Source organism: Strix aluco, chromosome 4 (genome assembly GCF_031877795.1).
Source record: "Strix aluco isolate bStrAlu1 chromosome 4, bStrAlu1.hap1, whole genome shotgun sequence".
Lineage (NCBI taxonomy): Eukaryota > Metazoa > Chordata > Aves > Strigiformes > Strigidae > Strix > Strix aluco.
In genome coordinates this window covers 91,832,868-91,860,802 of record NC_133934.1, presented here as the reverse complement: position 1 = coordinate 91,860,802, position 27,935 = coordinate 91,832,868, and the positions used below count along the sequence as shown (strand labels likewise).

Genomic DNA, 27,935 nt, shown 5'->3' with positions numbered 1-27,935 from the left:
CCGGCGGCCCGCCGGTCACCCCGCTGCCCCTCGGCCTGCTGCCCCTCGGGCTGGCGGCTCGCGGCCGCCGCCGTCGGAAGTGAGGTCGCGGCGGCAGGCGGGGCCCGGGCCGGAAGCGAGCGGGGCCGGGCTGCGGGGCGGCGAGGAGCCGGGGCCGGAGCCCGCGGGAGGGGCGCCGTGCAGGTCCGTTTGTCAGCGGCCGCGCCTGGGGGGTCGGGGCAGCCCCGGGCACGCCGCCGCCGCCATTTTGGGGCGAGCGCGGGGGCCCGCCGGGCCGGGCAGCGTGTGGGGGGCGGTAGGGCGGGTGCGCTGCGCCACCCGGAGCCGGGCCGGGGGCGCCCCGCAGGCGGGTGGCGGGGCCGCCAGGAGCCGGCCGGGCCGGCGGCTTCGGGGCCGGCCGGGGGCCGCGTTTGTGCGAGCCCTGCGCCGCGGGCCGGGGCGGGGTCCCGGGCTGCGGCCAGTTGGGCTGCGCTGGGCCCGGGGAGCTGGGGACGCCGAGCGGGCTGGGGCTGCGGAGGGGGCCCGACCCTCACCCCTACCCTGCCGCCGCGGCGGCCCCCTCGTCCTCGCGGCCTTTGGGGGAGCCGCTCGGCTCGCCGGGGACCCCGTGCGGGCTGGCCGGCGGCCGAGGGAGCCGGGGCCCCGGGCTGCGGCGAGCTGCTGCGGCCGGGGCAGGGCTGAGGGCGAGCTCCGGCGGGCGTTTGGTGCTCCCCAGGGGGGCAGGGGCTGCTGCTTGTGGCTTGTTTGAGAGAAAACACAGGTTAACCGGGCCGCCCCGCGTCTGCTGCGGCTGGGCGGTACTCGCTTTACTTTCTCATCCGAGTAGAGAGGACACTATAGAGCTTACCTGCGTGGTACCTCTACTTACAGGCTAAATGTAAGTGCATGAACGCTACAGTTGTAACTCCCGTCGTTCTGGCGAAGGAAAGCCAAAGGAAGCAAGGAAGAACTGTTTCAAACAGGCTATTTTAATATTAACAGTTTCATTAGAAAAAAATCAGTCCCTTTTCAGGTAAAACAAGTAAAAACTAAGTTTGTGTGTGTTTATGCACCGTTCATTTCTAGATTTCATTCATTCATAGCTAAATTTCAAACTTGGGAGTGTTCTTTTATTTAAAAATAGAAAATAAAGTTGTTTGGGAAGATGTCCTGAGTGCATTTTCTGAGCTCTTGAGTTTTCAAAAGGGGTTGTTTTAAAAGACCGTAAGTTTTGAGGCCTTTTTAAGACACTGTCATTCAAGCTTTGGTGCAACTCTTCTTTCAGTTACTCCTCCCTGTCTTCCGTTTCTCTCTGCTCCTCAGTAGCTGTTTTTTTGTTTGGTGAGTTTGTGGTCGTTTTCTTTACCAGTCTTTAAATAGGATTTTGTGGGTTGATGTTTTGGTTTTGTGGGGTTTTTTTTCCCTTCTGTATTTTAATTACAATTTTGATATGCTGCTATGTGAAAAATCTCATTCTGATACTCCACATTTGGATAAAAATACTCCTCCTTTTTCCTTTGTGGTGGCCCTGTCACTGGAAATTTTTATCAATAGCAGCCTTAAAACAACATTGTTTATATTCTCTAGCCCAACGAAAAATTAGAGCAAAAGCTTTAAAGCTAAAAGCAATGTAATGCCTATTTATTTTCATCTAATCTTACATCTCATTATATTTTAAATTAGACACGCTTTATTTTTAATTACAAACATAGAAGAGAGCCATTCTAGTGAATACTACGTTGCCTTTCTTTTTCCAAACAGTTTGCATGCTCCCACTAGACGTGTTAAGTAGGTTCCTAATGGCTCTTTAGTGTAAGCTACATCCGTGCTGAAGTTCATAAGCACTATGTACTAGTCTTGTAAGATGTGTATTTATTTATAAGTAAAAAACCGGCTTCTGTACCTTAGCATGTATGAAAACAGGCTTAGTTATCTAAGTAAGATGCTGTCTTTCAGCACTTGTGGCTTGCTGCTGCCAGAAGTGAGAGGCCTTGCTTTGTGATGTCCTCCCTTGTATGAGTTTTTTGAGATCCCTCCGTACATTAGCTGAGTATATAAACCAGCAGAAAAATATTATTGCTTTCTTTTCCTGGATTTGTTTTCTTCCATTTTAGTGAGTAAGATCCACTGTAAAGAGGGCTGATGAGTGCTGGAGTTGGCACAAGGTAGGAGCAGGAGCCACTTGGGATGGAAGTGGGGACTGGCACTCCACCCTTGAGGCAGTGGTTTATTCACTTCCCTGTGTTTTGTGTAAGCAAGCCAGTGATTCATTTAGGCTTACTCATTGTTTTGTAAAATTATATTTTTTCTGAAACTTACGTAGTTACGTCACCCTTCTTCCTCTTTCCCCTATATCGCTTTATTCTTCTTTGTTATGGAGCACATGTTTTATTCATGTTTGCATAGGAAAATGTTAGCATGTAACTTTTCTATGGAAGAATGTATAAAGCTGTTACAAGCACGTGGCATGTTTATGTACATTTAGCTGATACAGAAAACCTACCACTAGGGGAAAGGAATACACATTAGTTCTTGAGGCTCGGCTGAAATACCATTTTGTGTAGCTCTAGGTCTCTCTTAGGGCATTACGGTGTTAAAGATATAGCCACATTTTAAATGATCAAGTGTAACTCAGTCATCCTTGCTTGAAGATTCCCCTTGGGCTTATCAGCAATCCAAAACCGAACAACTTGGAGCAATTGTACTCTGCTGATATAAAAATATACAAGTTGTGCTCTGAGCAAGCGTGCAGTGCTTCTCATCTGTTGCACAAGAGAGAATGGAGAACTGTTTTAAATGATTAGTTTGTTGCTGGCTTACTTCCGTGGCTGATGAACTAATTTGATAACGCCTAGACGTTCTTATTTTTATGCTGGAAAATCCCTATTATGATCTCTTAGTAGATGTGGTACAGTTGGGTATCATAGAGTAGAGAGAAAATGGTTGTCTTTGGTCTGTGTGAACTCTAAAAAGTGGGGTAGGGAGGGGATGGAGAACCTGGTCATGTAAGAACAAAAGCTTTTTACACGTGTTTTTCCTTTCAGCATCTCAGGAGGAAAGATCCGTTTTGTGTAGAAATAAGTGATTTCCAGAGGACAGCCCCAATGACAGAACTGTCTGCACATTTACCCCAGTTTCAGCATGGGCAGCTGACAGAAAACTTCCCTGATAACCACCTCAGCAACACCGTATGTAACAAACGATTTTATTACCTGGTAGCAGTTAAATCAGGATGAATAATGAGTGTGGATGAAAATACAGTTCAGAACTCTAGAAATCTATTTGTTGGGAGTAATTTTCTTTATCTGGACTGTGATAAGCAGTGCTGAAAGAAATATTCTGTAAAATATCTGATGTTCTAAACACATTTTTACATGCAAATAAGAGTTCCCCCAGTATAAAGTGGTGTTGGAGTGACCAAGCCCTCCAGAAAAATAAGAAAATGGGAAGGGACGCTCCTGTGTCAAACACTGACCTTTAGAGGATTAAGTGAGCTCTCTTTATCTAGCCTGGCTGTGGTCTGCTTGATTCACACGTGTCTCAGTCATAGAGTTAATTTTAGTCTAGGTAGAGCTTGAAGCCTGGGTTTTGTTGTTGCTGTTGCTGGAGGACTATTCCTATGCAGAAAGAGCAACACTGCCTTGTCTTACTTGTGAATAATTGATAGGGTGCTCTCAGAGTCCTTGAAGTTTTGGGGGGGTGGGGTGGAGGGGGAACTCAAACCATAAAGTTTTATATGATTGCTTTGAAAAACCTCAGCACATAGTTGTTACAAAAACTGTACTCATACTGCATATGCTTGGGTAAAACCGAGTTTAGGTGATCTGCTTGGGTGTGGTGCTCATGCTCTTGGGTTTGTCATGCTCAGTTCTTTGTTCCTGCTATAGCTCTTGAATATCAGGTTTCAATGTGACACAGAAATACTCTTGTGAGCTGGGCTACTTGTAGCGATGTTTATGGCAGTGATTCAAGAGAATATGTTGATCCCTGCTCTAGCTCTTCTATACAATCCAGTTTAAGTAGAATTTTGAAAAATCCTTGTCTTTATCTCAGATCAGCATCCTGCTGTAGCAGTAAAAATATAAACCATGAAAATTTATTTTTAAATTAAGAAGTCAGTCGGACTTAAAACCTTACTGATTATGGAAGCTGTTAATAAAAATAGGAAAGTGGAACCTTTCCTACTGTATCCTTTGTGCTTTTTCAGCGGGTGTGAAAAAGGTTGTTTTCATCTTGGACAGGTGAGAGATTAACTTTTATTGAACACTTCTGGCACATTAAAAAGGCAGAGCTCAGCAATAAACTTGTGGGCTCACCATCCTTACAGAAAGCTTGGTGATGTTCCTGTGGAATAATTACTGGAGGTGACTTAGAAATCAAACCTGTATTAAAGGCATGGCATTGTTCACACATTGAGGAAAGATATGACATCGAAGAAGCTTCCAGGGTGGAGCACAACTGGTATGCGAGGAATCTGTTCCACGGTGGTTCCCTGGACAACGCTGCCAGCAAAATAGTATGAAGGGTGAAGCAGACTGAAGGCTCCGTGGCCAGGCTCTGTGAATCACAGCAGAGATGGGAACTTCACTGTACTGTGGTACTGATAAGCTGCATATTTGCCACCCCAGGCCAGTAGTCTGTCATATTCTGACAAAATGCCGTCCTTTGTGTGAACTTTGTTCATTATAATCTCATTATAATACCAAAACACACCTCCATCCCAAAGGCTACCTGCCTCCAAAGTGTGACCACCCCTCACGGAGCTTGCGCCCTGAATTTTTGTTAATCTATACCTTTAAAAACGAAGCAAGAGAATCTTACACCAATCATATTAAAGGTATGTATGACTAGAATCACTTAAGCTTCACCTTGAAGATAAAAAATTGCATTAAAATAGCCTGAGAAAGGGGGAATGTTGGGGGAAGATATCATCGTGAACAAGTCAGGAAGGATACTGCCTCTGACTCCTGGGGTCAGTCGACGGGCTGAACCTCTCTTTCTCCCCCCCATAGGGACGTCTTTGGGTAAGATCTGGACTATCCCGAGTGCTTGCTCAGAAAACTTGGAAATCTCTATATATAGAGTCATTTTTTAATTTCACATATTGTATTATTTATAATCTCAATATTTGCACGTGCTTTTGCAGACAGTATATTTATCACTGGCAATCCATAAGAACCTGTACTTTTGTTGCTTTAATAAACTGCACTGTTTGTTAAGCTAGCTGTAAAAGTTTCTCATTGACTGCTGCCAAACTCTCTGTCTGGCCGTGTGAGTCCATGGAGCGTGACGGAGGTGAAAGTGGAGTGCGCTGTTAGTGCATCCCTAGTCGTGATAGTTCGATAAGTTGAACGTGACCGGACTAATAGTGACAAACTGGATATTGCTCAGAATCTAAACCTAGCTGCCCCCAGCCCCTCTGACATCTGAGGATAAGCTGGGATGCAAGGGGGTTTATTTTCTGCCAAATTACCCTTTAACACAACAGCTCTTTCCCAGCAATTGGAGACGGATGGTTCTATTTACTTCTCTCTAACAAACTGTACTGATGAATAACTACTATTTGCGCTTTTTTCTTTCCATGTTTAAGTGTGACTCTAGGTGTAGTTTCAGCAGTTGCAACGATTCTTCTCCCCTACACATCCGCTTTGGTTTTGTACATACGTACAAAAATCCTTTCCTGCTTCAGCATATCTAGCTTCTGTGGCTAACAGTCAGCATGTGAAATCACTAAGTGCTAAATTTGCCGTCTCTTCTTCCAGTCACTCACCATGAGTTCAGCCCAGTCTTCAATATCTGTCACTGTATAATGACCTTTAAACATAAATGATGGATGTGAGAACTAGTAAAGCCTGTGCCCACCATCAGGCATGGCGTTCTGCTCCTGATGTATAAATCTGGATCTAATAAATAAAAACTTTTTATCAAATATGCTAATTTTTTTATCTCTTGGTTCCGGGACATTGCTCTGGGTTTGCTATTAACTATTTTCCTGATAGGAAAAAAAAATACCTATCATTTGCTTTTGATACTGTTTATTCACCTGAAAGCGCGTAGTTCATAACTTACGTTTGCTTATGGTGTCACAACAGGTATTACTGACTTTTTAGCTTCAGAATTTTCACTTTTAACTATGTCTGAGGAAAGTGAAGAGTCTGTTCCTTTGCTTCCACTTCATCAAGAGTCCCTGGCCTCTGCTCTGTTTAATACTGATCAGGTAGGATATGAGTGCACTTTGTTCTTTTAATCAGTGGGACACGTGCATGTCACATTTAGCAGCACACTTGCCTGAAAAGACAACTTTTTTCTAGTTTTGACAGTGAATGAGAGAATAGCTCTTATAACTCTGGTTATCTGATTATAAGTCTTAAAACTGCTGGTCTGGTTTTCATGCACTGTGTTTTAGTATGTAAAGGGATTTTGTGATTGTGTCTTTGTTCCTAGCTAATGAAGGGAATAAAATGGCACAGATTGGTCTAATTTCTTCATTTTTTCTCTTTATGTTTGATTTTGCATTTTTCTGTAGTGATGTGCTAGTTATTCAGGCTTTTCCTTTGACTGTTTTTATGTTTGCTTTGCAAAGCTGTGGATTTTATTTTCTTTTTTTATACTTCTGTGCCTAAGATAGGGGTAAGTGCTCCCACATGCAAGACTGCTACTACAGCAGAGAATGAGCAACGTATTCTGCAAGTGTGCACAAACCTAGGTCTGCTTTACTTGTGAAGTGTTCCAGGGCTCTGATCTTCTCCAATGTAGTGTTACTTATGATCGTCTTAGGCAGTTTTAGACAGGTGAGCTTATTGTTGTCTTGTGGTAGACTGAGAGAAATGAAATATTTTAGTATCAAAGTGAAAAATAATTACATTTGAACTATAATCTGCACAGGAAGAGGTTCAGTTGCAGCCAGCATTTCAGAATAATTAAACATGATCTCTTTATTGGCATTCTCCCATATTCCTTTTCTATCTGACTTTCAATAATTGTATGTGAGAACTTTATGCAAAATGCCAAGTGATTTATAATGCATCTTTCATTTAGTAAGAAATAATATTGAACCCATAATCTTTTTCAGGACATACCTTAATATACTAAATTCAAATTAAGGTTAAAACTTTAATTTTAAAAGTCTGGTTGCCTGCTAGTTTTAATTGTTTAATTAAGACAATTTTTTTTTCTTCCCTTATATTGTTTCCTTTTTGAAAAATAAAGCCATTTTTCTTAGAGGACAGTTCTTGAAACCCTGCTGAGCTTGATCCTGAGGATACTACAAAAAAGGAGTAAATAGGCAAAGTGTTTGGTGTGTATTGTGACTTTGTAATGTTTTGTAAAAGCAAATTTTTCATGAGTTGGGGAAGTTGTAAAGTTTCAACCAAGGTTTTAGCAATGTCAGTGTTTGCAGTTCAAAGTCCAGGGAGTTGTGCTCCTTAATCACTTAAGTGCTTTTAAAAACCCCACTATGAGTTCCTGAGTGTATACTTAACATCTTACCTTTTCTGAGGGTGAGGCTGGGAAAATTCTGTATAAAGAATCTGCAAAATTACTATTGATTTATCGAAAAACTCCAGTGACTTAATGAGATAAAAGTCAGCAGTTATGTTTGGAAACACTATTAAGAACAGGTAATGAGACTTTAACATTGCATGATGAAGGAAGAAATTACCTGCACAAGAGTACTTAAGCAGAAATTCATTAGGTTATTTTCAATGCCCTATCTTATGTCTAAAGCAATTTTACTAAAACTGAGTGATATTTTAAAGGTATTGCAAAAGGTATCTTCCTTCAGTCTATTGTATGTTTTAATCTGAGGCTGTCTTAGTGCACTTACTCAAACTGAACTGTGTAAATGAAGTAGTTCTGAAGAAATTAAATTAATTTTGCAAGGAATCAAAAATCTTTGTGTTACATCTTTTATGTTAAACCTCTTGAGAGGGGAGAATGGGAACAGTACAGCATTGACTTTGGACATGGTAATACAGAAAAAAAAAAAAAGTAGTCTGTGTAAACTGTTGCATTTTAGGGCTTGTTTAGAGTGGCTGGTAAACATAAATGGTTTTGTTTCTTTATAGTCCAGAACAGGTGAAACATAGCTCACTCTCCTCATGTGTTCTCTGTATGTGCACACAACATATAGAAGGCTGAATGCCCCCTGCTGACAGGGCTTCTTGGAGAGGGACCAAAGTCTGTGACACCAGGAGTGCAGGCCTGATCATTTACTTGTGGGTGGTGTTCCCAGTTTGTGTTTTTGCTTGTGGTTAATCTTAATTCCGTTGAAAATTTACCTCTGTCCCTGTGTTTGAATTACACCCTTGGTGTTTCATGTAGCAGTATCAGGAAGGATAAGAGGCTCTTTCATATTTGTTGACTAGAGTGGTGGAATTTCTTCAATGTCAGTGAAAGGATGTGGAGTAGTAGCTCATCATGCTAAAACTTTGGGATCAGACCTCACTATGAAGACTGAGAATTACCAGAGTCTGATCTGTGTCATTTTTCTCACTAAAAATGTGGAAACACAATACCTCATGAAACTCCAGTTTAATATATATTCTAATTAGTGCACTGTAGTAAGAGTAACATGGTAAGGAAAGTAGACATTTTCTTGGGATTTTCATGGAGTTAGGGTCATAAATGTCTGTTTGGCATTACTTCTAGGAACAGATATAGTTAATTCTTGTCAAGCTATGAGCAATCTACTGTCATGCCTCCTTGTGTCAGATGTAGCTTGAACCAAGGGTAAAAGCTGTCTTAATTCAGCTTTTTTAATTCTGTTTAAAGGAAGGGTGACATAGGCTGTTAGATACAACCAGTCTACTTTCAGCTGCTGCTGTTTTTAATATAAATGCTTCTAACATAATCCTGTGCTCCTATTCTTTTGATAACTACATGATGCAATTAATTACTACTGTTTAAGTCCTTGCTGCAGCAAGTGTTTTTGACAGTAAATATTACCTTACATGTTTCCCTTTAGCTTAGTGTACGAGAATATGATTGTGGATGGTTGCTGAGGAAACTGGTTTTTGTGTTTTGCAGAATGACAACAGTGAAAGACGTCGCCATGATAATAGTGAGCGCAGAAGAAATGACAATCCTGAGTCTGAGACCAATGGGCAGCCACAAAACAACGTTCAGCAAGTGGTGGAACAAGACGAAGAAGAAGATGAGGAGCTGACACTGAAATATGGAGCAAAACATGTGATTATGTTGTTTGTACCTGTCACACTTTGCATGGTGGTCGTTGTTGCAACCATCAAGTCTGTCAGCTTTTATACACGCAAGGATGGACAGCTGTATGTATCAATTTTTTTCCCTTATCTTTTCGGTGGACTTACTTAGATAGTTTCCTTTAATCTCCATTTCTTCAGGAGTCTAATTCAAGCAGTGAACGCTCTCTTGCCTCCCTTCTCCCTGCCATCAACCCGCAGATAGTTTTGTTTTATTCCTTTCAGAAACCAGACTCTATATTCGTGATACTATTGACATTTGTTGCCTGTCTGGTGACCAGTTGGGATAACATCTTGGCTGTTACTGTTTGGTTCAGATCCTAGTCCTCATTTTAATACTTCATTGTGCTCTGTGGTATTTATAAAATAAACTCAATCCTGAGCCAAAGCCATTTCAATTGTACTCTGCTAGAATACAGAGATTTTGGAAAATGAAAAAAGCTACTCATTTAAATGAAGCAGCATATATGCCAAGTTCTGGTTTGCCTGTGCTGTTTCATGAAGAAATTCAAGTGCAAGAGAAAGGTAGCTTTATGAGGTTCACCTCTGTTGCAGTTACAGAAACTTTCCAGGCAGGTTTCCTGTATGGATATTATTTTCTTTATTTTTTGCAAAATATTAATATTGCCCAAAAAAGCAATTTCAGTGAAAGCTGATTTGAGAGAAAGGAGACAAAGGAAGAACACTGAGCCAGTCAGAACCTGCAGCAAATCAGTCTAAATGTTCCACTGTGAAAACGTTTAGACAAAATGACTCAAAGTGTGTTTGGCTTTGGAATGTTTGTATAATATAAGAATGTCAAAATTATTTTTCACTGTCAAAGTTGTTGATCAAAACATTATTTTTCTTGAGATTTTATTTATGGTGAGTGTTTTCTCCCCCACCACTCCCCCCCCACCCCCACCCCAAATTAAGCATTTTTTTCCCCAGGATGAGCCCATCATTGTTTTTTTGAAATCACTGGGGAACCTTTCATTGTATATCCACTAGATGGTGTGCTTAGAGAGGTCTAGCTGCAGTAGTAGTCTAACAATTCATAGCGTGTCAGTAATCGTATGAAACAGTGTGAAGTTCAGTTTTTTGTTTTTGTTTGACAAAGTAGAAAATAGTAATAATCCAAGAACGTAGGAAAGGCAAGTCTTCTAATGAACTTATTTTTTTAAGTTAAAGTTTGCCTAATATGATACTATGCCACCTTTCAAATTTTGCCTAAGTAGAAAACAGCTGTTGCTTTTACAGCTCTGAATTGAAAGATTACTGCAATTTCATTTGATGTTGGCTTCACATGTCACTGAATGCACAGATGTTTCTGATATTTCAGTTGACTCTTTGTTGTTGTAGCATCTACACTCCTTTCACAGAAGAGACAGAGACAGTAGGACAGAGAGCCCTGAATTCAATTCTCAACGCAGCTATCATGATCAGCGTTATCATTGTCATGACCATACTCCTGGTTGTGCTTTACAAATACAGGTGCTACAAGGTGAGTATAAATATAATTGACTTGAGTAATTGTTCTAGTTTTATTTATTAGTACAGATTATAGAGGATGGAACAAAATGAAGGGTTATCAAGGATGAATGAGCAAAAGTAGCAGAATTGGTGATTCAATTCACTGTTTCAATTTTGAGGCAGAGGCCCAGTGCTGACACTGCTGGCTGTGTTGTCAGTCAGAATTAGGGTGGCATTGCTTCCTGTTCTGTGAAATGTATCATGTACTGAAGTCTTCCAGTGGTCAAGAACTACAGAGTACAGACCTGGTCCTACAATTTGAAATCTATTCAGGACTTCAGGGGCTTTTCAAGGGCTCCCCTCTCCCCACGCTGCCCCCAGTATAAAAGTCTTCCAACAGTGTGATGTGTGTGTGGCTGTACATGCCAGGCAATATCCTTATAGCAAACACAGAGACTCTAAGGCTCTTTTGTGAAAGACTTCAGTTGTATAATGATGTAATCTAGGCAAGTCCAGGCTTAGCATAAATAATTGCAATGTCACCTGTCTGGGAGGAGTTATTCATGAAAATTCCTGGTTGTCTTTTGGTCTTAATGACCCATTTAGCAAGGCTTGACCTAATAAAACTTCCCAGTGTGCAGCCAGAACCTTGAATCTGTTTCATAGTTGTAGAACAGGCAGAAGGATCCATGCACTGGCACAAAGCTTTGCTCTACTTTATTTTGTTTTTAAGAGGGAAAAATGGTTTTGGTCTTCACGGCTGTGGGTGAAACCCCTTTACAAAAGTATCTGTGGAGCGACTGGGGAGATGATTTTTTGCTTGGATCTGCATACAGCTTGGAATACTGTTTTATAAAGTATGGACCTTCTCTTTTATCACAGTGTGGTGTTAAATCTGAACCGCCGAAGTTATCTTTTTAAGCTGTCAATTCTGTTTATTCTAATGAAGTCAAATAACTGATGTACTTCAGCTAGGTTCCTTGGCAGCCAATAGGTTCTCCTCAGGTGCTGAAGGCACCAACTAGTTTTTACTAAGCTTTTCACATTTTTGGCTTCCCTGTTGACCTTACAAAGCACTGCACACTCTTCTTACAAAAATAATTGTTATACTGAAAAATTAGAATGATTAGACCTGTCGTTACATTTTATGCTAATTAAAAGAAATACCTTTTTTTAGATTTATTAAGAGAGTATTTCTGTGCCGCTATACCAGAATGCTGTACTTACCTGTCCACTGAATTCTATTTTATATGCAGTTCTATATGTAGAATGTACATGTAGATTATAAGGGATGGAACTTAGAATGAAAGAATGTTAGGCCTCCAGCTGGTAGTGATAATTTGCTTATCTTCACAAGATTTTTATCTGAAAACTCTTTTGAAGAAAGGAAACACTATTTCAGCTTAACTGCTATTAGTTTCATGTGTTTCTCCCATATGTGGTAAGTTAAGCATGGTCCTGATTCTAGCTCCTAAATCTAAACAGAAACAGCATCTTTGAGGGTGATTGTATTTGACTATCTTTTATTTTTAACGTATTTCATTATTCTTTATCTTCTTTATTGTTTTAGTCTGCCAACCCAAAATCTGGCTGATGTAGCGCATTTTAATTCTCTGTGTTCTGCAATCCTTAGTTTTTGTTCAAGTTGTAGCAGGCAAAGCCAACTCTGTACCGCAATCAATTAGCGTTGAAGCTGTTGTCAAATGAAGAATGAAAATTCTTTAATTAGAAGGCAACAAACCTGTCATGGTATTCTGCTAGGAAAACACTAGCCAGAATTTACAAGAAATACTTTGGAAAAATTACTTGTGTGAAAAGAGGCTGGTGATTTGGAAAATGCTATAGCAAATGAGATACATACTGAGAATAAAACAAACATCTGTGTGTAAAATGCCTATTTATGTCAACTCTTGAAACTACCTCCTTTAGTACTGTTGACGGTAGTTATGCAGAGTGTGTGTAAACATTTACTGGACTGTGGCCTTGGTGTTTGACATTGTTAGCATTTTACTCTTTACTGGAAGGAAACATTACTATTCTCATTATTTTCTTAAGTGGTAAGAAAGTTTAAGAACTTATACTGCAAATAGAAGAACTAGAGATAGAAGTCATGTTATTACTAAAAGAAATGACACCGCTTTCTTTGCCATTTTCTTAAAATGGTTTCAAATAGTTTTACAGAGAAATAAAATTACTCTTGTTAGGTCACTACTTATAAAACTACTTGTATATCTAAGTTGTTTGAAATTTGGTTTCTGTTTCAGGTACCTATCAGTCTTCAGCTTTAGTATATTTTTTTTTTTTTTCCCCACTTGCAGTGAGTGGTGACAGTTTGATGGGCTGAGACACATACTTTGGCAGTTTTCCTGCAGCATCTTTACAGGCACCATGCTTATTACATGTGGGAAATTCTTACGTCTTTTTGAGACTACACTAACGAATATGGAAAGCCAATCTGTTAGATTAGCAAGTTAAATGACAGGTTTTATTAGGTTGAAGGTTAAATTTGAACCTGTTTTGAAAGACAGGGAGTGTGAATGAGAAAAAAGAATGTTTCAAAAATTGCTGAGCATTCTAAAAATGCTTATGAACAATTTAGTATTAGACTAAATGCACTAAATTACTAATTGTAATAGCTAGATTCTTAATTTGCTGTGAAGTCCTGTTTGCTTCACATAAATGTTGATTCCTTTAGTCTGTGTGCATATGGGCTTTACTTTTAAATTAACTTTTGCAAAATATTTCAAAAACTATAACATAAGATGCATTCTACTATACATCTTTCAGAAGAAGAGAAATAGATAACACAATTTCTAAACAGTTTCTGAATACTTTGGTGTACATATATAGCTAATTTAACCAGTTGATTTTCCACTGAGCATGTCTGTTTGAAGCAGGATTTCTTATGCAGCTTGAATTTCTAGATTATTGCTTCTGACTGGTTACCTGCTTGCAATGTTGGGTCTGGTTTTATGTAAAAGATTCTGTGCTGGGAATCTGACAAATGACAAATATGTTTCATTCTCAGTTATGGGGCTCTTCAATCTTAATTTTTAATTTTTCACAGTAATATACAAGAATGGTATGCACTTTCGTCAGTGCAAAGTCTGAGCACCTGTCATTTCCAAGTTTAAATCTATGCGTGTCTCTGCTGAGTACAACCCTGAACTGTTTTTTGTTAAATTGTTGGGCATGTGTATCTGCTCTCTTATCAAAATGAGGGATTACATCTATAGATGATTGATACAGAATACGGGAATCCTTATATAGCCATTCACTGATGACATGCTAATTCTGAATTTCAACAGATAAGCTCTGAAGGTTTTTCAGTGTTCCGGCATTTAATTCTGTAACTGTATTACAAAAAAGATCTGGAATCAGAGCAGGCTTCTTAATTGCGCAAAAATGAATCATGTTTTCCATCTGTGTTAATGCTGGATACTTCTGCTATGTTATAATGCCACTGTTATCAAAATGGTCTAAAAATATATAAACAGTAGTTTTCATTGTAGAGAACCTCTCTTGAAAGACCACAAAACACTTAAAATTCCTAAGTGTAAATTGAAATTCAATAATGTCTATAGCCTAAATATGAATTTAGCAACAACCAAGAGAGAGATATCTGAATATAATTTTCTTTGCACAAAAGGGGAAATAACCTTAAAATCATTTTTAAGTAGATATTAACTTTATATATATATATCTATATATATATATCTATATATATATTTATATATATAAAAACAACAAATCTTAAAAAAATCTGTATTATCTTTTTTTTTCTAGGTGATCCATGGCTGGCTTATCATTTCTTCTCTTTTGCTGCTTTTCTTTTTCTCATTCATCTACCTGGGGTAAGTGAACTAAAGCATGAATATGCTATTTTTCATGTATATATTTATTTTGAAACTAGCTCTCGAATCTTGAGAAGAATGGTAGTGAATAAGCTATTGCAATAAAATTTTTAGGTTCATGTAGGTTCATAGAGTACACATAAAAGAGATATTTATGGGTTTATAGCGCATCGCATATTGTACAGAAGCTGTCCATCACATGCATCACCATAATAAGCTATCTTTCACAGGGTAGCTTATTCTGATAGCATACCTTCTATAACTGAATTTTTCATAGCTATATGACTCAAGGGAAGTTGTTTACATCATGGCTTTGGTGGTGGGATGTATATGCAAAAGCTGTTTGCATGGTAGTGGCAGAAAAAAATCAGCTGAAAAGAATCTACTCTCTCACCAGAATATATTCAATGTTTTTCTTTTCGAATTTGGAAACATGCCTTTATCCAGACATCAAGAAAAGTTGTACATAATACTCGGTATTCTCGACAATGAGTGACCTGATCAGAGTTTGTAATTAGAGTTATACCATGAAATTACTATACTGTGTATATTTTTGTACCGCTTAATGACAGATAACTTCTATTTGAAGAAGCTTACTTAATTTGGTCTCTAGGGGAAGAAAATAGTGTTCCTTCACTGTTTTTGCCAAAAGTGATCTGTGATGCCTTTTTTGGTCAGTATTTTCTCTAACTTTAATAACGATTTTTGAAATACAGGGCAATGTGTGCTGCACAAGTGCCATGCAGGCTGTGTGGAGACAATTTGCCAGGCTCACTTCTCTGGGTTTGGGTTGAAGCTGGCAATCTTCCATGAGCATGTGTGGGTAGAAAGACTGAAGGCTTTCCTGACACTCTGCTTTCCTTCAGCTGGCCCTGCTGCCTCACGCAGTGCTGGTTTCCTTTTGTGGAGGTCCAATGAGTGAGGAGGGAGTTTGTAGACCAATTATACACAATGGTGGTAAGGGGCATCCTGTTAACACTGTACATCTCAGGCCAGATAGCAACTATGGAAGACAAATTTCCTGGAGGAACATATCATGCAGATTATAACGTTCTTAGTGGCTTGATGAGTTGGTAGCAGCAGAATCTGCAAAAAGCCATCATAACCGTATCTCCCCTGGGTCAGTGGAAATCATCTGTGACTTGGTGACAATGTATTTGTCTATTTTGGTTTTACTTATTGAGGGTCTTAATTAGTTTATAGTATTTGGTGTGACAGAGTAACACTGTACATCCAAAAAGAAAGCTTTTTACTTTAGTGTTTGTGGTGAAGAATGAAATAGAATAGCCATGTATATCTTTCTTTGGAGTTAGTAAAGTGTTTCCGTTCCACAGGTGACAGGTAAGTAGGAGGAGATCCGTTTGCCTGCCTTTAGAGATCCATTATAACCTCACAAGTTCTTACTCTTCTGATTTTTAAAAATCATGAACATAATCAAAATGACTGTTTTGCAGTAATGTCCTTTTCTGTCAACTTCTGCTTTGATTGAGAAAGAAATAGAAAATTAAGGAAAATTTTCAGAAAAGTGACAGAGTTGGTGTGAAGAAAACAGTGGTAAAATTATCCCTTTTGTGAAGAATAGTTTAATACTAATTGGAGATAGAATTTTACATTTGTGCCACTACATTGAATAAGAATTTTTTTTAAAAAAATAATATTCTGAAGCTTGCATCTGTAACTTGTTTCCATTGTTTTAAGTAAATGCAGTCTATATTCTCTCTTTTTTTTTTTTTTTTTAGTGAGGTTTTTAAGACGTATAACGTTGCCATGGACTACATTACGGTGGCACTCATGATCTGGAACTTCGGTGTTGTGGGAATGATTTGTATTCATTGGAAGGGTCCGCTTCGGCTCCAGCAGGCATATCTCATTATGATAAGTGCTCTCATGGCCTTGGTGTTCATTAAGTACCTTCCTGAATGGACTGCGTGGCTTATCCTGGCTGTCATTTCAGTGTATGGTAAGGTCTGGGGCAAGGCATAGTAACAGGTATTATGGTGGCAATTTCTTCTATTCCCTGACTCTTCCGTGTGTCTGACTAGACCTTAAAAAAAGAAAAAGTGTGAGTGTGGCTGGGTATCATCCAAAGGTGATTACAGACTTCAGAAATAAGATCATGATCTAAACTGAGATTGGTCCCCTGCAGCTAAGGGCTTTGTGTGACTCTGTGATGCCATCTTCCTTTGTGTTTTCTGGACTTTCTAAGTCTTTGGGGAGGAGAATTGAAGTAATTCAAGAGAGGAGGAGATAAGAGATCTATGTTGCCATTTTGATCTCATCTATGGAGGTGGAGGCTTCTCATTTTCCCCAAGAACTCTTGGAAAACTATTGTGTGTTCAGAATTTAGGAGCTTATTGTTTGGGTACAGTCCCATAAAGGTATAGATCTGCCCAACCTATGAATTGCTCAGATTTGTGGACATAGAAACAACACCCTAATCCATGCTTAATATAATGAGAAAGAAGCAAGGAAGGATTAAAGGCAGTTTTCATTGCTCAAAGTCATTTTATATTTAGAAGGATATACTTGTGAGGTCTGTTTCCTTGATTTTTTTTTTTTTTAAATAAAAAGAAAATTCATTTGAATTATCACATATTATGCTTTTTCAGAATGATGACTGAGAGATACCCAGATGTAGTTTTTTCATAAGGCTTTAGAGGGCACTGGACACTTGGTAAGAAGATCACTGTATATCTCAGATACTATGGTAGGCAAGACTAAAATCCTGTTACTTAGACATAATTAAAACATTACAGCTAAGTGTATCCATGAAGATGTGCTCATAACTTGAATTTTTTTGGAGGCATGTAAGTGTGATGGATGTGTACTCTGAAAGTCACTGATAATGATCAAGAGTGAGAATCTGTCCAGTTATAGAAGTGCAAGGGTTAATAAGATTTGATTAGCTCTGGTAGGTCAGTGTACTCCTTAGGTGTCCTCTTTCTTCAGCGGGAGGAAAAATGTCCTTTGTGTGTACGCTCATGGATCATAAAGCACATTAAGAAAACCTTCCCATCCCGCCTCCCCACTGCCACCCTTCGTATGACTGGAACAAATCTGAGTATTCCAAGCATTCAGCCTTCATTCAGTGATTGCAAAATGAAATTACTCTTCAGATCACATTCCAAGACCATAACGTGGTGGTTTTGAGTAAAGGGGAGGTAAGTTTCAAAGCCTGTGACAGCATACTAAGAGTTCTTCACTTGAGCGGGACCAGCAGTGGTGCTAGGGCAGTTAGCTCAGGTGCAGAAGGCCTGCTCTGTGCAGCATACAGCTCCTGACAAGGAAGCTGTTCCTTTTGGTGTCAAATTTTTTCAAATGAATTGAAAGACATACAGTGAGTGGACAACTGCAAAAGGTAGTAGCAAGGTTAATATGTAAATATTACAGCTTTCTGTCCAAATACGCAAGACAAGGGAAAAGTAGCTGAGGTCTTGTCTGTGAAGTAGCAGATTTCATTAACAAACCATCAACATTCAGGTGAGAAAGCAGATGGAGCATCTGATAGAACAGATTTCCTTAATACTCTTCTTCGATCTGTGAGTAACTTGTGCAGTCATCCTATTTTGTAAATGATGGCTTTTCCGTTAATTTTTACCTGTTCACCAGGTTTCATACAGTGTCCCATGAACAAGAATTGAGAGAAGCAACTTAAAGCTGTTGTTACTTTCTTCTGCTAAATATGCTTTGAACACCTCTCAAATCTATGCAAACACAGCATTTTTCCACAATGTTTAGTAAATCTGTTTCTTTTTACATCTTTACATGCACATTCACTTTTTTCCTCTTTAAGTGGGAATAAATTGGCAGTCATGCCTACTTCATAGAACTTACATAAGCCTCACCTGTTGTCTTAAAAATTTGTTTCAGCATTAAACTTTGGTTAAGAAAAACTTTGATAATAGAAAGCAAGATTGGGTATTTCCAAGATGCTAGTTCAGTAGTAGCTTTTGTGAATTAATGTGCTTTCAACTTGTAAGTCAACATACAGACACAGGTGCATTTGCAGTTGCATAATATCTTAAGTGAGGAACATCACATTTTTTTAATTTGTATACATTATTACAGTAATATGTAAAATAGGTTGTATAACTGAGAAATTAAAAAGTGTTCCTGTAGGATACTGACTTGTGGCCAATGGCGCTTTTATAAGTCTTTGTTCAGGGTAGCTTTTTATCTCGTTACCAGTCTCTGCAGGTGTTACAGAAAAACCTTCTTGTAAGTATGTCTGCAGTGATAATAAGATCTGTTCGCTCTTCCTTTCAGATTTGGTTGCTGTCCTATGTCCTAAAGGTCCTCTTCGTATGCTGGTTGAAACGGCTCAAGAGAGAAATGAAACTCTCTTCCCAGCACTTATTTACTCCTGTAAGTAAATTCCATTAAATATTTTAAACTTACAATCATTCACTCAGCTGCAGTGATTTTCTCATTTTTCTGTGTTTTAACACGTCAGCGGGAATTCTTAGTCTGTTCACTTGGGCCTCAGTTTTCCTTTCACTGTTGACTCAAAAATGTGGACATCTTCTGGCCAAGATCTTTCAAGATAAAAACCAGCATGTTTCAATACGAACAGGAAAAATGGTAATACACTTTGGTTTGGCCAGAGTAGTATGTCATTAGGCTGTGAATTAAGCCTATTCAAAGGGAGTACTTGTTTTCAGAAAATATTTATCAGCTTTCAGTGCTTAAATAACCTGTGTGTTACTGGAAGGAAAGGGAGAAATTGCCAGGAAGAGATTCGTTTACAGAACTATTTTCTCCAGGGCTTGTCTTTTTTGATGCGTTGTTTCTCCCTGCAGCTGCAAATTGCTGTTATGACCTGTGTGTCAATTAGTACATAGTTCCACTGTTTCTGAAGTTCGTGTTGCTAGTCATAATCATATGGCTAAACAGTAAAATAGGTTAATCATAAATCATTATGCTACTGGTGCTCAGGAAAGGCCTGTGTTTGGAAGCTGGAAGTGTGCTGTAGACAGACTGGCTACTTCAGGGGCAAGTTTACAGTGGAGAAGGAGGAGGGGGTTTTTTTAGCTGTCACTCTTGCTGTGTTTTACTGACACTACTCATAGCTGACCCTTGTTCTGTTTTGTGGGAGGAGAGGTTAACACTGAGAAACCACAAACTTGAATTAAAATACACCATTTTAAGTGTGACAATATTTCATTACCTCCAGATTGGAGAATTCTTTGTGATGGTGGGGCCAGAGAACAATGAACTTTGATGCAGATACTGCCTCTGAATTGAGGTACCTCAGTACCAGTCTTAATAGACCTTTATACTTGCAGATAAAAGAACTGATTAATGGAAAAAAGTAAAGAATTCATTGATTCAGATTTTCAAAGTGTGCCCCATCTATAGAAGTAATTTCTGTGGCAACAGCTGTTGCCATTTTTTTCAACATCTAGTAAGAATAAAACTTTTATTCACCAATTCTGTAAATGCATGTTGTAGCTGGTACTGGCTGTGTTCCAGCTATTACTGTGCTTTAATGAGAGTAAAATTGCCTGTTGCAAAAGATACTTGTATCCAAAAAAAAAAAAAAAAGGAAAAAGAAGGATTGATGCCAATGCTATCTCAGAATTGCATGCATCTGAAGATATGATTAGCTATGTGGAGGGGTTTTTGTTGTGGTTTTTTTTTTTTAATAGCGACAATGATATGGCTAGTGAACATGGCTGAGGAAGATCCAGAAGCCCAACGGAAAGCTTCCAAAAACTCCTCTTACGATAAACAAGGTGAGTTTTTCTTTGACAAGCCTTTATAGTTGTCATTTTATTGGAATACATGTTTATGGGGACTTGTTTTTCAGCTTTTTAAGTGGCCTGGTTGCTGTAGAAGAGTGAAAGCATGGAGGCCTTATTAGGAATCATGAATCTGTCAAGACTTCAGAAATTGTTTACTTATTTTGCAGTTAATGTTCTTGCATTTATTTTTCTGGGATCGAGAATGTTGGTGGTGAAATGACTCTCAATAGACAGCTATTGACTGAGCTCAATTGCTCGTCAAATTGGGATGATACAGTATAATGCTAACTCATTTATATTTGTATTAAACAGAAGTGTGTCTAGACCTCTTGGCTATACAGCTAGTGTTTAAAAACATGGGGTTTGTTTGTTTACACGTGTTACTAAAGCAGAGCAGAGTTTCTGAATTTAACATGCTTAAAGGGGTGTACGTATATGTAACTTTCAGTTAAGTTTTCTAATTTACTGGAAAATTAAGCTGTCAGTGTTGACTAAAGAAGCTAATGAAATATTAGATGAGAGTTTATTCCTTAAAATGTGATCTTTAAATTAAGTCACCTCAGAAATTCCCCTCTGTTATGTTGAAGTACTCCCGAATACTAGGACTTGAGTGCGACATGTAGATGCTGTGACTGCAGTGCACCTTGACTCCTAATTGTTTAAATAAGTATTAAAATTCTAAGTGAGAATGTCTTGTAATGGTGTGTGCCAGTGTTAAATGTTACTAAATATTATGGAATACCTCCTTTTTTCCTCATTTTTCTATGATCTTACATGTGGGGAGATTGTCGTGTTTTAGAAGGCACATTTTTGAAGGAGATCTAAATGCCTTTCTTCCTTTGAGCTCCGGCAAACCAGACTCAGAATGAAGATGCTGAAGCAGATGATGGTGGCTTTAGTCAGGAATGGCAGCAACAAAGGGACAATAGAATAGGACCCATTGAATCAACGCCTGAATCGCGTGCTGCTGTTCAGGCTCTACCCAGTAACTCTCAAACAAGCGAAGACCCCGAAGAACGTGAGTATGGTGTACTGTGTCTGAAAGACTTAGTAAATCTGAAGCTAGTTACTCTCAGTCATCCTGACTGCACAGATACAGTATGCTGTGAGCTAACAGCAAGCTGAAGAGCTGCTCTTGCTCATGATCAATACTGACATGCCTCATAGAAATAGATGGAGTTGCTTTTTGGTGGCTTTTGGTTTTGCTGCACAAGTGAGTAATACTGGCCAAATTGGTCTTCAGTTTGATAAACAGAATCAAAACTTCAATAGCACAAGCTGCTTTCAGACCATTATACAGTCAGTTGCATTAACTTCTGTCTTTTTCACACAGTGTTTTGCTGTGTATCACCTCTTTCAGATTTTAGGCCCAGTAAATGCAGTCATTAATGTTTTTTTGCCTCAAGATTAAACTACTGTAGTCCACTCTGTAGAAAGCAGTGTTTAAAACCTAATTGGAGACTGAAATGAATGCAGAATGCCATGGGCTTGCATGCTCTCCAGCATCTTGCTGAGGTGCAGTAGCTTTGGAGAGCATATGACATCAATATTCAGGTATCTGTTTTAACAGACTCATGATTTCCAGTCAGAGTTTAAGCTGCTATTAGATTTGCAAAGCTCTAAATAAATTAGGGTCTGCCTGTCTAATAAACTGCTCTCCCCATGTGATGCTGTCATATTTAGCAGGTGCAGCTGCTTCCTCTGATTCTCAGGTGCTCCTCTGTTTAAAAATACAGAGAATTCTACTTTAAGAACAATTTTAGAGTTTACTTTGTCCCAAAACCTCCAAATTCAGAGTGTGTTGCAAATCCATTTTCATTTATAGAGCTTAGAAAAATAACATTAAGATGCAAAAATTTTCGCAATTGGGCTATTTTGGTTAGTTAACTGTAAAACAGACTATTAAATTTCTCCTTCCTGTATTCCTGTAACAAATAGCAATGACAGGTATGCAGTGATCCAGTCAGACTTGTCAGCCAGCATTAGTTTACTAGAAGTTTGGAGTGGCTTATTAGAAATTTGGAGAGTTTGCTTGTGTGGAAGGAGTTATCTAGCAGTTGCCTTTGCTTATTGTCTTGTCGTGCTGAAAACAAGCATACAAGCATCCAACTTTGAGCAGTTAAAGGGTGTGTTTTAGTGCTCAGGAGCTTTTCATTAATGCACTGTTCTAGACCATATATTGGAGGCCTGCTGAAAGAGGCCTCTTTTTTTTTTCTTTTTTCCTTTATTTTTTTCCCCAGTGATCAACCAGGCATACACCTCTGTTTTGATGCTCTGAGTTCCTCTGAGAACTCTAAAGTGGGTTTTGGGCCAGACTATAATCAGGTGACAAAGGAAACAGTAGGCCAGATGAAAACAGCTGGTGACCTGATGTTGGCTCTCTTGACTTAGTATCTTGGACTAAAAGCTCAGAAAGTGAACTGGCTTTCAGGAAATCTTAATTATTTTGTTTGCAGAAGTAATTGAGTATTGTGCTCCCAGAGTTATTGCTAAGGTGGTAATTACTATTTAAAAGAATAAGACATTAACTCATGAGTTTTCCTAAACTTCACGTCTTGGACTAAGTATGTTGGGTTTTTGCCTCTGTAATATGCTCTGTGATTACATGCAAGTGCTTTTTAGAACTACCTCAGTAAGAATTCTGTAGGAAAATTGGAAGTGCAGTGGAATATTTTGCTGGGTATAGGTTTCTAACTGGCAAATAAAATATCATCTGCAAGGGACTTACTTGTTTTCCCCCTCCCTCAGCTATCTTAAAGGAATTGTACTTCAGTATTCTGTTGAATATGACATGAGAACCAAAAGTGGACACCCCCAACAAATACAATTACAAGTATCTGAGTTTGTATATATTGCATTTGTATGTACAGGAGGCTAGGAATATAGAAAAAATCTAATTTTAGGATGAATGAATCGAGTGGTATAATGTTCCTAAGCCATCTTGTTTCACAAGAGTTTATCACTTGATTTGAGATTGGTACTAGTCTTGTTGATACTTAATGTAAATCTGTATTATTCTCTGACAATTATATATGTAATATTAGTAGACGGTCTGATACTTAATGCTGCCATATATTCACTTTTGCAGGAGGAGTGAAGCTAGGTTTAGGAGACTTCATTTTCTACAGTGTCCTTGTTGGCAAAGCCTCTGCAACAGCAAGCGGGGACTGGAATACAACTTTAGCATGTTTTGTAGCCATATTAATTGTGAGTATAATGTAATATTGTAACAGGGATATTTTCTATTGTTCATCAGGAACAAAGTCATAACTGCTACATTTTTTTCTTTGGAATTTGTTTACTTGGTGGCCAGACTGAAAACTGATGAGGGCTTTAGCTGTGCTCTTCATTGGCTGTACATCTGTCACTTAAGCCTTTCGTTTAGGAAGGCATGAACTGTATCTTGTATTTTTGTGGAATCTTTTTTTTTTAATATATATATAAAAAAATCTTTTCCTTGTCAGAGTTCCCTAATTTCTCCCTATGTTTGTTTGTTTGTTTTCTTCCCCTTAGGGTCTGTGCCTTACACTTCTGCTTCTTGCCATCTTTAAGAAGGCCTTACCAGCTCTTCCAATCTCCATAACCTTTGGGCTAGTTTTTTACTTTGCTACAGATAACTTGGTGCAACCCTTTATGGACCAGCTAGCGTTCCATCAGTTTTATATCTAGCACACTTGATGCTGATACTCTATGGATATTTGTAGCAAATCTGGGAGGAGGAAAAATGTTTTCCCCTCAGTTCTCAAGTGAGACTGAAGTTTAATACTCAAGATTCCAAGCCTGAATCATTACAACTTCCTCCGATGGTGGTTTGTTTTGTTTTGTTTTTTCCTGAGACAACTGCTGCACTGGGCACCATATGAATTTTCCTGTGTGAAAGTGACTTCTTCCTGATGGCCGGTCTAAACCGGGTGCTATTATATCAGAGGTAATCTGATATACATATCTCTGGTAAGGACCACCTTGTGTGAAAATTGCTAATGCTTCCACCAGCAATGTGATCTCTTACCACAGGTTGATTATTTTCACAGCATTAAGGGTGCTCAGGACTTCCTTGATGTTAACAGAGGAAGCTGACAAATCACACGGAACTTGTCCCTGTAACCGCTTGAAGAGAGAACCCAATTCGGACTTCTTCAGCAGTGATTTTTTGACAGTGGAGTCCTGACTCTACTTTGTGTAATGAGAAAGGACTTTGTAGCAATTCAACAAAGGGAGAAAGTACTGTCACTCTAAGAGTGCTCCACCACTTCATAGCCTCTGTGCCTGAGCGTGCTTGGTTTAGTAAATTTAAAAGCTTTTTTTTTTCCACACTGGAACTAGAGTCTCTTCTCAGTTTTAATACTTTGTATCCTCAAGCATGGAGTGCACCTTCTGTACACGTGCTCCGGTTTATGTAGCTGTTTAGACTTGAACTGAATTATTTGGCATTAGTGGATCATCATAAGGTCCTAATTTGGATCTTAGATTCTGAAAGGTTAATAAACTACATTAAAAAGCTATTTCAGGACTTACTCTTTGTGCTCTTGCAAACCATTTTGCTAGAACACCATTTCAAACCCTGTGTTTGAGAATAGTCACTGACAGCACGGACTGCATTGCTGGTGTATGTTCCTTCTATTGAAATTCTTACGAAATAAGTAGACATTTGCAGCAATCCCAGATGGAGTTTAGTTTGCCAGATCTAGAGGCCAAAGTGCTATTAGTAGCACTTCTAATGCATCACTAAAATTTTTCCTCTTCAGAAATGTGGTTTACAGTTCTGTTAACCTGAAGAATTGGTCATTCAACCATCCAACGCCTCAGATTGGGCCAGGATTTTTTTTTTTGTAAAGTATCTTTACTGGTGAGGATACTTATGTTAGGTGAGACATACTTATTGCTACCAAGGAGCAAAATTTGTGGGCCTCTTCACTTTAATTACCTCTCCCATGACGAACCGAAGACTGGAGAAATGAAACTCAAAATCACTGAAAAGAAGATACGAGATTTTGAACTTCTTACAAGAAAAAGATTCGATTCAAACCTTAAAACTGCTAAACTCTGCTTTCTTCATTTGAAAGAACTCGTTTATGAATAATTGCTTGGAAATGAGACTTGTGTGAGATGAAGTCGTTTTTGCCGTAGGCTCTTACTCTGTACAAGTAATTTTTTTCTGAGGGAAGTGTAGGGAGTGGAACTATTGATGGGCATTCCTTTTTACTTGCATCTTGATACTGAAGTCCTTGCCAAGTAGAACAACTGTCAAAATTCTGACGCAAGCTCCTTTTACCTTTTTTCTGGGGCTTTGTTTCAGTGCCTATAGATTCAGAGGACTGAGACATCACAGATGCTCACCAACCATTGCCCAAATAAGGGAAAGAACGGCTGTGATGTATAAATCTGCTTTAAAACCAAGAAAGGCTTACTTTGATTGTCCTTGGAAATGTCTGTCTTTTTTCGAGTATGACTTGCTAACTGCAGTGTTAGCATTTACATTTTCATAAAATATATTGTCTTGTCTCCTCTAAAATACTTTTAGTCATCTCATTTGTGTGCTGATTCGTCGTGGATAGCATTAATAAACTAACCATATCAAAATTGCTTACACTGACTTTTCAAGTCAAACTTGCTTGTGTTTTCTAGCTTAAATCACTATTCCATATTTTGCTGCAATGACGCCTGACTTAAAACAGGTTTTTTTGGGGCTTTTTTGTTTGTTTGGAGTTTTTTTTTTATACTATTGTAACTTGTCCCTTTCCTGAGCATTGTATCTAAGAAAATTCCCTTGTGTGTTTTATTGGGCATCCTAACTATTGTTTCGTTGTGTAGAACAGGTTTGCTAAGAGTTGGCATTACTAGCGTCTCTTTGCATATCTGAGCTGACTCTTGGTTAAGAATTGTTACTTAAATGCAGCAGTCATCTTTATTGTTTGTTTTTTGGCTTAAATATGCACCATGGGAGCACTAGCTCCATTAAGAGTTGCTTTAGAATCTATAGAAATGCACAAAAGCCTTTCCACATACTTGAATGGGTGTTAGATGTGCAACCCAAGGAAGAGCTCAGAATTTTCAAACACTAAATTGCCAGTCTTCCACTCCCCAGAGCTGCTTCTGCTATCCTGAAGTTTTAATTTGTAAGCTAGTGTGGAGTACAGTGGTGGAGACTATAAAATTTATATTCACAGAAACTGTTCAAGTTTGTGTATTTGAATGTCAAAATAAATTTGGAGGGGAAATTACTTTTCAAGTCCAGACCAATATATGTTAAAGTACAGTGCTTATTACCAAGTCTTACCTACACCTTCAAAAACCAGATTAAATTTTCTAGATTTGCCCTCTTGTGCCAAGTCATGGTAGCTTATGTTCCAAACGAGATCTTACAACTAAAGATCATCTCAGTACTTGGGTCCATAAGGTTCAGTTCACAATAGTTTTTGTTTGCATCTGGGTTGTTACTGCATAAGCGTGAAGGTTGTGTCAATTTTCTCTCCTTTGTCTTGAAACACCAATCTAATTTGAGATCGTGAACCATTTCAACTTGGTTAGCTTGGTATAACTGAAAGACTTCTGGTATGTAGTCTGCATTTTTGAGAGAGTTTTTGTTATCATTATATTAATACGTTAATGACGGCATATTAGACTGTAGCTCTGAAAGAACTATTTTGTAACCCTAGTAGCTAGATTAATCTCTTTTGTGCCCCGGCAGACTGACTGGTAACTGTTGTGTGACTGTTTCGGTGTTCATACTTTGAAACTGGGTGTTAGGAGATGTTCTCTCCCCTTTCAGCTTACATCAATGATTAGTTTCCTTGTTTGGCTAAGCTTCACATAAATAAATGAGAAAACATAATTCCGAGTTACAGATTTGCCTAAAAACCAGTCACTTTCATTTCTCTTTTTTTATTTTTTCTTTTTTTCTGTTGGGGGATTTAATCCAGAGCAAAAAAGAGAGGCCTGGAAGCCGGTCTTATAGCAGAGGTGTATGATGCTGTCATATCTATGTATGGCTGTTATGGTGGCACTCAAATTCAAATGTCATCTTTGTGAGGTGAGTCTTGAAGGTACACATGTGATATTGCAACACATTCAGAACAGTTCTGACTGGGCAGATGATGACTTCTTTGAGCCAAATAATCAAGGGCTGTGCTCCACTAAAAATGGCTAATCTCCTCAATGTACAAAGCAGAACCCGACTATTTCAGGCATAGAAGACTGGTGTTTCTTGGATTTCTAGATATATATCTGTACCTATAGAGATGTAGATATATATTATATGTACTCTGGGCCTGTAGATGACAACTGTTCTGCCACTAGTGCAGACAAGAATTAAATATGCAGAAGTACATTTTCGGTGGACGGTACTGTATGAGGAAACTTCTCAAAATGCTTTATAAAAAAAAATTACTTTTGGCAATGATGCTGTTGAAACGAGTTTAATAGACTGTGGAACATGTCTGCACTGTGATTGCATCTCAGTGGTAACTTGGTCATTGGGAACACCTAAACATGAAGTAGAACAGAATTCTTTTACACTCAAAGCATTTGCTGTTTTCTTTTTTACAAACACTGGTTTGTACATAACCTGAATTGAATGTGAATGTTTTTTAAACACCTTTCTGGTTCTTGATAAGATACGTTTTTGATAGATTATTGCAAATTTTCCTGTATTTGTCTAATTATTAAAATAAAAGTTGCATGGATCCTGA

The 27,935-nt window shown here is 38.7% G+C and overlaps 1 protein-coding gene across 6 annotated transcripts; it reads left to right on the top strand.

The window, feature by feature from the left end:
• Positions 1 to 86: 86 nt before the first annotated feature.
• On the top strand, positions 87 to 27,935 carry PSEN1 (presenilin 1). 6 transcript variants are annotated; one of them, XR_012623257.1, is made up of 12 exons: positions 87 to 183; positions 3,024 to 3,167; positions 9,007 to 9,263; positions 10,539 to 10,680; positions 14,436 to 14,503; positions 16,243 to 16,463; positions 18,770 to 18,868; positions 20,152 to 20,238; positions 21,092 to 21,265; positions 23,336 to 23,454; positions 23,761 to 24,198; positions 24,279 to 27,935. XR_012623257.1 is itself a non-coding variant. In XM_074824271.1 (11 exons), exons 2-11 carry the CDS (start codon positions 3,084 to 3,086, stop codon positions 23,914 to 23,916), a joined length of 1,407 nt encoding a protein of 468 aa, XP_074680372.1. In that variant the 5' UTR covers positions 87 to 183; positions 3,024 to 3,083; the 3' UTR covers positions 23,917 to 27,935. The 6 variants fall into 6 exon arrangements, 5 of the variants coding, with proteins under 5 accessions (XP_074680372.1, XP_074680373.1, XP_074680375.1 ...); XM_074824271.1 differs by having other exon boundaries at positions 23,761 to 27,935; XM_074824272.1 differs by lacking the exon at positions 87 to 183 and adding an exon at positions 913 to 1,012 and having other exon boundaries at positions 23,761 to 27,935.